The 9,833-nt window shown below is 73.3% G+C and overlaps 1 protein-coding gene across 1 annotated transcript in view; it reads left to right on the top strand.

Moving 5' to 3' along the window:
• Positions 1–8,412, top strand: part of LOC142079774 (cleavage and polyadenylation specificity factor subunit 1-like) — a 25,877-nt gene extending 17,465 nt beyond the window's left edge. Inside the window, exons 27-43 of the mRNA XM_075144520.1 lie at positions 1,255–1,590; positions 3,192–3,279; positions 3,805–3,845; positions 4,130–4,215; positions 4,344–4,396; positions 4,489–4,594; positions 4,688–4,830; positions 4,934–4,970; positions 5,074–5,177; positions 5,998–6,036; positions 6,147–6,188; positions 6,476–6,520; positions 6,607–6,719; positions 6,890–6,955; positions 7,061–7,148; positions 7,260–7,322; positions 7,552–8,412. Coding sequence (XP_075000621.1) covers positions 1,255–1,590; positions 3,192–3,279; positions 3,805–3,845; positions 4,130–4,215; positions 4,344–4,396; positions 4,489–4,594; positions 4,688–4,830; positions 4,934–4,970; positions 5,074–5,177; positions 5,998–6,036; positions 6,147–6,188; positions 6,476–6,520; positions 6,607–6,719; positions 6,890–6,955; positions 7,061–7,148; positions 7,260–7,322; positions 7,552–7,698 — 1,597 coding nt within the window. The 3' untranslated portion in view covers positions 7,699–8,412. The remainder of the gene's footprint in view (positions 1–1,254; positions 1,591–3,191; positions 3,280–3,804; positions 3,846–4,129; positions 4,216–4,343; positions 4,397–4,488; positions 4,595–4,687; positions 4,831–4,933; positions 4,971–5,073; positions 5,178–5,997; positions 6,037–6,146; positions 6,189–6,475; positions 6,521–6,606; positions 6,720–6,889; positions 6,956–7,060; positions 7,149–7,259; positions 7,323–7,551) is intronic.
• The last annotated feature ends 1,421 nt before the right edge of the window (positions 8,413–9,833 follow it).

The following is a 9,833-nucleotide window of genomic DNA, read 5'->3' as shown; positions in this document are numbered from 1 at the left end:
TGGCACAGCACAGCATGGTTGGCATGGCATGGCATGGCGTGGCACCGCAATGGCCCGTGTGGCTCAGCCAGCATGGCACGGCGTGGCATGGCTGGCATGGCACGGCACCACATGGCAGCACAATGGCCCACATGGCACAGCATGGCACGGCACGGTTGGCACAGCACGGCACGGCACCGCAATGGCCTGTGTGGCTCAGCCAGCGTGGCACGGCATGGCGCGGCACGGCTGGGATGGCGCGGCACGGCATAGCACGGCACGGCTGGCACGGCGTGGCACCGCAATGGCCCACGTGGCCGGCCGGGATGGCCCGGCCCGGCGTGGCTAGCAGGACATGGCACCGCGCTGGCCCGCACGGCACGGCAAAGCACGGCACGGCACCGCAGCGCCCCGCTGCCCCCCCATGCCCCCAGCACCCCCACCCACCCCCCGCACCCCACTGCACCCCCACCCCACAGCCCCCCTTTCACCCCCCCTGCACCCCCACCCCACGGCCCCCCCTTTCACCCCCCCTGCACCCCCACCCACGGCCCCCTATCCCCCCCCACCCTCCGCCCCATGGCCCCCCCCCAACCCCCACCCCATACCCCCCTTGCGCCCCCCGCCCCCCATTACACCCCCACCCCGTGACCCCCCCATTATGGCCCCCCCATTACACCCCCCCCCAGACACCTCTTATTACACCCCCCCCCCATGGCCCCCCCCATGACCCCCCGCACCCCCCTTACTCCCCCCACTGCACCCCCGGCCCCCCCCTTGCACCCCCCACCCCCGGCCCCCCATTACACCCCCCACCCCATGGCCCCCCCATTATGGCCCCCCCATTATGGCCCCCCATTACACCCCCCCACTGCACCCCTACTCCATGGCCCCCCATTGCACCCCCCACCCCCCCTTCCCCCCCCACTGCACCCCCCGCCCCCCCAGTAGGGCCCCCCCATTACACCCCCCCACCCCCCACTGCACCCCCACCCCCGGCCCCCCCGTTATGGCCCCCCCAGTGCACACCCGCCCCCAGTGCACGTGCACACCCCCCGGCCCCCCCTCACCCCCCCCCTCACCTGCGCTCCCCCCCCGCTCCGCCCGCCGCCCCCCGCTCGCCCGCCGGCCGCCGCTCATCGCCGCCGCTGCCCCGTCCCCCGCCGCTCCGTCTCCCATTGGCCACCACCGCACCGCCCCTCCTCGCCGTTGGCTCTCCCCGCCGCATCCCGCCTCGCTATTGGTTCTCTCCGCCGCCCATCACAACGCCGGCAGGGGAGGGTCGCCGCGGAGGCCGCTGGGAGTTGGAGTCCCCCCGCCCCCCCGCCCCTCCCATTGGTCGGGCGGGGCGAGGCGGGAGGGGGCGGGGCGGTTGCCAAGGTTACATAGGCCGTGGCGGGCGGGGGGCGCGGTACGGTGGCCGGGAGGCGGCGCGGGCCGGCGGCGCTGCCAGGGCCGGGCCCAGCATGGGCGACCGCGCGCGGCGGCGGCGGGGGGGGCCCGGCGGCGGCGGGGGGGGGCGGCGGGGCGGCAGCAGCAACCGCCGCCCCCCGGGCCCGGGCAGGGCGACAGCGGCGGCGACCCCGGCCACGATCCCGGCGGAGATTTCAGGTAACGGCCCCGCTCCGGGCCCCGCCGTGACCGCGGGGCCGACCCCCCCCCCCCCCCCCGGCCCCGCCGCCGGGACCGCGCCTGCACGGGGAACCCCCGGGGTGACCCCCGGCCTGACCCCCGCCCCGCTCCCCCCCCCCCCCCCCCCGGGTCCCGGTGGCCTCCGGTGGTCCCGGTCCCCTCGGTGCCCCCCGGGATCGCGGTGACCCCTGGGGTCCCGGTGCCCCCGCGGGGTCCCTGTCCCCGCAGCGGGCTCCGTGGTGGCCCGGCCGGTGCTCCCCGGGGACGGGGACACTCGTGAACCCCCTGCCAGGGGGGGTCCTGACCCCCCCCCGGGACTCCCCGGGCACCGGACCCCCCCGGGCCCTGGGGTGCCCGGGTCGCAGCCTCGGGGGGTGTCACCCTCTGCGGTCACCCCGAGGGGTCCCCGGGGCACCCCGTGGTCTCCTCCGGCCCCCCCCAGGCTGGCGTGGGTGGGGGCGGAGGAGGCGTCCCCCGGGTTTTAGGGCCCTTTTGGGGGGAGGGGGGCCCCAAGCTGGGTGCTGGGCTGTGACCCCCCCTCTCCACCCCGCACAGCAGCGGCTGCCCCTGGTTGGGGACCCGTCCCCTGCCCTGGGGGGGGTTCCCATCCCCTGGGGACCCTAAAGCCCCCAGGGTCCCCCCCCGGGCTGGGTGGGGGCCGTGGGGTCCTGCCCGCTGCCTGCGGCGACGTCCCGAAATAGCGCTGCACCCCCCGGCCCCGTACCCCCCACCTCGGGGCGCGGCGGGGGCGGGATCCGTCCCTGACCCCTCCCGTACCCCCAAATCTTATCTGGGGCGGGGGCTGCAGCAGCGGGGGGGTGGGGGGGGGGACTCTGGACCCGGCCCTGGGCGCTGCCTGCGCTGCCTGCGCTGCCTGCGCTGCCTGCAGCTCGGGGCTGTGCCCAGCCCTGGCACCACTGGAACGTGCTGGGACACCCCCGTCCCCTCCTGGGGGGGCGAAAATCGCATCCCCAAGTCCTTGGGGGGCTCCCGCCCGCTGCCCCCCCCCCCCCCCCCCATCCTGCAGCCACCCCGACCTGCTGCAAAATCCACTTTTTCCCCAAATTTTCCCCATCCCCGATCCCAGCGCACGTCCCGGTGTCCCCAGCCGCTGCCGGGTCCCTGGGGTGGCCCTGGCTGTGTCCCCCCCGCCCCCCCCGGTGTCCCCAGCCGCTGCTGGGTCCCTGGGGTGGCCCTGGCTGTGTCCCCCCCGCCCCCCCCCCGGTGTCCCCAGCCGCTGCCGGCTCCCTGGGGTGGCCCTGGGCTGTGTCCCCCCGCCCCCCCCCGGTGTCCCCAGCCGCTGCCGGCTCCCTGGGGTGGCCCTGGCTGTGTCCCCCCCGCCCCCCCCCCGGTGTCCCCAGCCGCTGCCGGCTCCCTGGGGTGGCCCTGGCTGTGTCCCCCCGCCCCCCCCGGTGTCCCCAGCCGCTGCCGGGTCCCTGGGGTGGCCCTGGCTGTGTCCCCCCACCCCCCCCCGGTGTCCCCAGCCCGCTGCCGGCTCCCTGGGGTGGCCCTGGCTGTGTCCCCCCCCCCCCAGGCTGACCCGCTGCCGTGTCCCCCCCCCCCCGTCCGCTTGTCCCCAGGTGTCACAAGGTGCAGGAGTCCCTGCTGAGCTCGGCCAGCGGCTACAGCAACTACCGGGGCGTCCTCAACTGGTGTGTGGTCATGCTGGTGAGTCGGGGGCCCCGCGCCGGGAGGGACCCCCCCCCGCAGCGCGGCCGCGGCCCCCGCGGGCGGCTCTGCCGCCAGAACCGGCGCGGTGGGGGTTGATCCCCCGGCGTGGCTTTAATTCAATTAGCGGGTGAAAACGAGCAAGAAGGAGCTTGGCCGCCGGCGCTCGTGCCCATGGCGCCCGGCCGTGCCCGCCACCGACTTCCCGGTGCCACCGCGCCGGGGCCGTCGCCGGTCTCTGGGCTTGGCGGGGGAGGCGTGAAGCCCCCCCCCCCCCACCCCACCCCCGGGGCAACCGCGGTTGCGTGGCCGCTGGCCGGGGCGGCCGTATCTGAGCCGCGCTGGCGCGTGACTCACGGCAACCCTTGCACAGACTCGTGGCACCGGTGACGCAAGAGCGTCCCTGAGCTGCTCCCAACCCCGGGGTGCCCGGGGTGGGGGGGTGGGGGCCCCCCCGTTGCCTCACCCCGCTCCTCACCCCGCTCCTCACCCCGCTCCTCACCCCGCTCCTCCTTCCTCTTCCAGGTCTTGAGCAACGCTCGGCTCTTCCTGGAAAACCTCATCAAGTGAGTGGGGGGGCCCCACGATGGGGGGCAGGGGGGGGACACGCGGACTCTGTCCCCCACCCCCTCCATCCCCATGGGGCTGGGGGTGCCGTCGGTCCCTGGGGTCCCACCGGAGCCCCCCCTCCCGCTGGGGGTTTGGGGGAGCAGGGACCGGCCCCGTGGGGAAACGCGGGTGCGTAAGGGAGCAACCCCCCCCCCCCATATTGGGGTCTCGGAGGCGGTGGGTGTCGGGGGGGGCCCACCCGGCTTTGGGAGCCGGCTGCTCAGCCCCCCCCTCCGCGCAGGTACGGGATCCTGGTGGACCCCATCCAGGTGGTCTCCCTCTTCCTCAAAGACCCCTACAGCTGGCCCTCCCTCTGCCTGGTCATCGGTGAGTGCCCCCCGGCCCCCCCGCGGCCGTGGGGATGGGGGGGGGGGGCTGGCGAAGCCTCCCCGAGTCGGGGCTGTGGGGCCACGGTCCTGCCTCCTAACACCTTCCTCCTCCTCCTCTCTTCGCAGTGGCCAACGTCTTCGTGGTGGTGGCCCTGGCCGTGGAGAGACGGCTGGCAGCGGTGAGCCCCCGGGGGTGCTGGGTGCCCCCTCCCCACGCCAGGGGGGGGTCCCGTGCCCCCCCCTCCCTCCATCTCACCCCTCCCTCCCGCAGGGCTCCCTCTCGGAGGGCGCGGGGGCCGCCCTGCACGCCCTCAACCTCTTGGCCATCCTCTGCTTCCCCGCCGGCGTCGTCCTCGTCGTCACCTCCATCACCCCAGGTGAGGGGGGGACGGGGGCCAGGCTCCCCCCGGGGTGGGGGGGGGCCAGGGTCTGGCCTTGCCCCTCCCTCACCTCCTCTCCTCTCCCCGCAGTGGGGTCCATCTTCGCCCTGATGGTCTACACCATCATCTTCCTCAAGCTCTTCTCCTTCAGGGACGTCAATAAATGGTGTCGGGAGGGGAGGGAGGCGAAAACAGCCCCCCCGGCCCCCGGGGAGGGCTCGGCCGCAGGTACGGTATTGGGGGGGGGGGGGGCAGGGGGCTCGTCCCGCCGTGGGGGGCTCACGGCTCCCGTCCCCTCCCCCAGCTGCCGAGAAAGCCAACGGGGACCTGGGGGAGAACGGGGTCACCTACCCGGCCAACCTCACCTACAGAAGTAAGTGCTGCCCACGGACCTCGGGGGGGGGGGGTCCCCAGGCCCCCGCGGGGGTCCCCGGGGCTGCAGCCGCCCCCCCTCCCCACGCGCCCCCTCCTCGCAGATCTCTACTATTTTCTCTTCGCGCCCACCCTCTGCTACGAGCTCAACTTCCCCCGCTCCCCCCGCGTGCGCAAGCGCTTCCTCCTCCGGCGCCTCTTCGAGATGGTGAGAGCTGGGGGGGGCGGGGGTCCTGGGGGGGGCCGGGGGGTCTGGGGGGGTTGGGGTCCTGTGGGGGGGGTCCTGGGGGAGCGGCCGGGGGGTCTGGGGGGATTGGGGTCCTGGGGGGGGGTCCTGGGGGGGCGGCCGGGGGGTCTGGGGGGGTTGGGGTCCTGTAGGGGGGGTCCTGGGGGGGCGGCCGGGGGGCCTGGGGGGGTTGGGGTCCTGGGGGGGCGGCCGGGGGGTCTGGGGGGGTTGGGGTCCTGTGGGGGGGGGTCCTGTGGGGGCGGCCGGGGGGTCTGGGGGGGTTGGGGTCCTGCTGGTGGGGGTCCAGGGGGTCCTGGAGGGGGCGGCCAGGGGGTCCCGCTGCGGGGGGGGCGGTTCAGGGAGTCCTGTGGGGGTTGGAGACCTGCTTGGGGGTGGGGTCTCTCTTGGGGGTGGGGTCTCTCTTGGGGGTGGGGTCTCTCTGGGGGGGGACCAGGGGGTCTTGCTGGGATTGGACTCCTGATGGTGGGGGGTCCAGGGTCGTGCTAGGGGGGAGTCCAGAGGTTCCTGCTGGGGTTGGGGTCCCCCTGGGGTCCCTGGGGTGGGAGGGATGATGTGGGGGGGATCCCTGAGGTGGGGGGGATGATGTAGGGGGGGGTACCTGAGATGGGGGAGCTGGGCTGGTCCCTGAGATGGGAGGGATGGGGGGGGGGGATCCCTGAGGCGGGGGGGATGGTGGGGGGGAATCCCTGTGGCAGGAGGGGATGAGGGAGGGGAGATGGGGGGGGTCCCTGAGATGGGGGGGCTGCCAGTCCCCCCGCTGACGGCTCCCTCTGTCTTCCAGCTCTTCTTCATCCAGCTGATGGTGGGGCTGATCCAGCAGGTAGGGGGGGAGTGGGGGGCTTCACCCTGCCAGCACGGGGGGGGTCCGGGGGGCTCCCCCCCTCCCCGGGCCGGGGCTGGCGCCGGCTCCAGCCGCCTTTTCTGTTTCAGTGGATGGTGCCCACGATCCAGAACTCCATGAAGCCGTTTCGGGTGAGCGATGGGGGCCCCCGGCAGCTGGGGGTCCCCCAGGGACTGGGGGGGGGGAGCGGACAGAGGCTCCGGCTCCCCCCACCCTGGGGCCTCAGTGGGGCAGAGGCTGCCTGGCCCCAGAGCAGCGCCAGGATCCGGCCAAGCTGCCGTCCCCCCCTGCCCGCGTCCCCGGGGACAGCCCCCGCGGGCCCCCAGCCCCCGCCCGCGCTCCTCCCTGCCCCCTGCCCCTCTTCCCGGGCTGGCGCGGGGTCTGTGGGACAGGGGTGACGGGAGCCGCTGCCTTGCAGGACATGGATTATTCCCGGATCATCGAACGGCTCCTGAAGCTGGCCGTGAGTAACCCCCGCTGCCCCCCGGTCCCCCTGCCCCGGGGTGGGGGGCAGCCAGCCCCCCCCTCACGGCCTCCCCCCCTCCCCAGGTCCCCAACCACCTCATCTGGCTCATCTTCTTCTACTGGTTCTTCCACTCCTGCCTGAACGTGGTGGCCGAAGTGATGCAGTTTGGGGACCGGGAGTTCTACAGGGACTGGTGGTGAGTGGGGGGGGGGGGGCGGGCAGCGCTGTCCCCTCCTGTCCCCGAGCAGGGGCATTGGGCCGTGCCCAGGTGTGGGGCATTTTTGGGGGGGGGTCCCTGCGGTGTGGGGCGGCGCAGGGGCACGGCAGCTCCCCCGGGACAGGGCTCACTGCCCGCTCTCCCCCCAGGAACTCGGAGTCGGTGACCTATTTCTGGCAGAACTGGAACATCCCTGTGCACAAGTGGTGTCTCAGGTACGTGGGGGTCACGGGGGGGGGACTCTCCCGTCCCCCCCAGCCCCGCTCTGGAGGGGCTGCGATGCTCCCGGGGCTCTGTGCTAACAGGGTGCTGCTCCTCAGGCACTTCTACAAGCCCATGCTGAAGCGGGGGGTCAGCAAGTGGACGGCCCAGGTGGCCGTTTTCCTGGTGTCCGCCTTCTTCCACGAGGTCAGTGCTTCCTCCCAGCGCTGGGGGCTGCCTGGCCCCCCAACCCTGCCCCCCCCCCGGAGCTCGGAGAGCTCCCACCCCGGGGCTGGAGCTGAGGCTGTGTCCCCGCAGTACTTGGTGAGCGTCCCCCTGAAGATGTTCCGGCTCTGGGCGTTCATTGGGATGGCGGCTCAGGTGAGCGGAGCCCTGACTCGGTGCTGCTCGGCTCCCCGCGCCCGGGGCAGCACCGGTGGGTCCCCTGGGAGGGGAGGGGGGTGGGCAGCGGCCTCGGGAGGACGAGGGCTTGGAGCTGCAGGAGGGTCCTGCGGCCCCTGAGGTTGAGCCCCACGGGCCGGGGCAGGTCCCAGGCTGCCGCCGGGCTTTGCCGGCAGCCGCGGGGCTGACGCTGCCCTGTCCCTTCCAGGTGCCGCTGGCCTGGTTCGTCTCCAAGTTCCTCAGGGGTACCTACGGGAACGCGGCCGTCTGGATGTCCCTGATCATCGGGCAGCCCATCGCCGTCCTGATGTACGTGCACGACTACTACGTGCTCAACTATGAAGGCAACCAGTGAGGCGGGGGCCCACCGGCCCGGCCCTCCCGGTGCCCCCCCCCCCGCCCCGGGACAGCGGGCGCAGGGGCCCTCGGACGCTGCCAGCGCCGTGGCGGGCAGCTGCCTTGCGCCTTCTTGTTTGTGTAGGGAAGAGCCCTTCCCCTTGGTGTGAATTGAATGTCGGATCAATGCAATAGCCCCCGCCGGGGGAGGGGACGGCCCCCGCGCTGCCCTGGGGACTGCGTGGCCTGGGCAGGAGGGGAGGCAGGAGCCCGCGGCCGCCCCGGGGCTGCGGGGAACCGGCCTCCGGCCCTGGCTGCCCCTCAGCCCCCAGCTTTAAGCGGCCGCCTGCCCGGCAGAGCCTCCTTTAGGCACTTTAAAGGACTGTCCCTGGACTGTGACTGTCCCACCCGTCCCCGCCACGCTCCCCCGGGATGGGGGGGGGGTCTCGCCCCAGCTCTGCCGCCGCCGGAGGCTCTGGGTGGCCGCGGCACAGTCCCTGCCCGGAGCTCACCGCCGTGCTGGCCGTGAGCCCCGGGCCCTGCCTGCTCCGTCCCTGGGCAGCTGCCCACGCAGGCAGCTGCCCGTGGCCCTGCCCTCTCCTTGGAGCGGGGCGGCCGGGTCCTGCTGCTGCCTCCGGCCTCGCTCGGGTCTCACTCAGCCACTTTTTAACCCTTCTGGATTGTATCTGTCAAGCGCCCAGTGATTAAAGTGTCTTTTTTTTTTTTTTTTCCAGCCCTGTTCCTCCCTCCCCTCCGCTCCCCGCAGCCCAGGACCTCCCCCCGCCAGCCCTGCTCCCAGTGGGGCTCAGCCCTGGCCGGGGGGGGGGCTGGGGAGCAGTTTCTGTCCCACCCTGAGTGGTTCCCCCCACCGTGGAGGGCTGGGGAAGCCAGTTTGGGGCAGGGGGAGCAGCTGGGACAGGCTGGAGGGTGCAATGTGTCCCCCCCTCCTGTGGTGCTGGGCCAGGGCTGATTCGGCTGCCAGGGCTTTGCTCCCAGGGGGCTTCCAGCTGCAGCCGGAGCCTGGCCAAACCCCCCTGGGAAGGAGCCCCCCCCCGGCCCCCTCCATGTAGCTCAGCTGCAGGGGAGAGGGAGCTCAGGGCCCCGAGACCTCCAGAGCTGGGAGGAGCAGCCAGGAGTGAAAGCAGCAGCAGCTCCCACCCCCTTGCTGCCAGCATCTGGCTCCCCCTCGAAAGGTCCCCGGGCTCTCCTGGGATGGTGACACCACAAGAGATGGGTGACACCACCGGGACCTTCGCTGTGCACACAGCCCAGCTCACCGAGCGGCCCGAGTCGCCCTGCAGGCAGCTTGCAGCCCCAGAAGCTCCTGCCCTCGCCTGTCAGAACCGTTCAGGTGGGAAGGGACCTCCAAAGCTCATCCAGCCCAACCCCCAGCGTGGGCAGGGACATCTCCAACCAGATCAGGGTGCTCAGAGCCCCGTCCAACCTGGCCTTGAATGTTCCCAGGGATGGGGCATCCACCACCTCTCTGGGCAACCTGTGCCAGGGTTTCACCGCCCTCAGCGTAACAAACGTCTTCCTTGTGTCCAGTCTAAATCTCCCCTCTTTTAGTTTAAAACCATTCCCCCTTGTCCTGTCGCAACAGGCCCTGCTAAAAAGCCTGTCCCCACCTTTCTTACAAGCCCCCTCTAAGCACTGAAAGGCCGCAATCAGGTCTCCCCGGAGCCTTCTCTTCCCCAGGCTGAACACCCCCAGCTCTCTCAGCCTCTCTCCACAGCAGAGCTGTTCCAGCCCTCGGACCATTTCGGTGGCCTCCTCTGGCCCCGCTCCAGCAGGTCCACGTCTGCCTGGTGCTGGGGCCCCCCGAGCTGGCCGCAGTGCTCCAGGGGGGTCTCACCAGAGCGGAGCAGAGGGGGAGCATCCCCTCCCTCGCCCTGCTGGCCACGCTGCTCTGGGCGCAGCCCAGGAGACGGGTGGCTTTCAGGGCTGCCAGCGCACGTTGCCGGCTCACGTCCAGTTTGTCACCCACCGGAGTCCCCCAGTCCTTCCCGGCAGGGCTGCTCTCCATCCCCCCCTCCCTGGGGCACGGCCCCGACCCTTGCGCAGGACCCTGCGCTTGGCCCTGCTGCGCCTCCCGAGGCTGAAGGCCCCCAGCCTGTGGGGAAGCCCAGGAGGCGAGCGTGGCGCGGAGCCCAC

This window comes from Calonectris borealis, chromosome 2, assembly GCF_964195595.1.
Source record: "Calonectris borealis chromosome 2, bCalBor7.hap1.2, whole genome shotgun sequence".
NCBI lineage: Eukaryota > Metazoa > Chordata > Aves > Procellariiformes > Procellariidae > Calonectris > Calonectris borealis.
The sequence above is the reverse complement of the archived record's forward strand: the minus strand, read 5'-3'. Positions and strand labels throughout refer to the sequence as shown.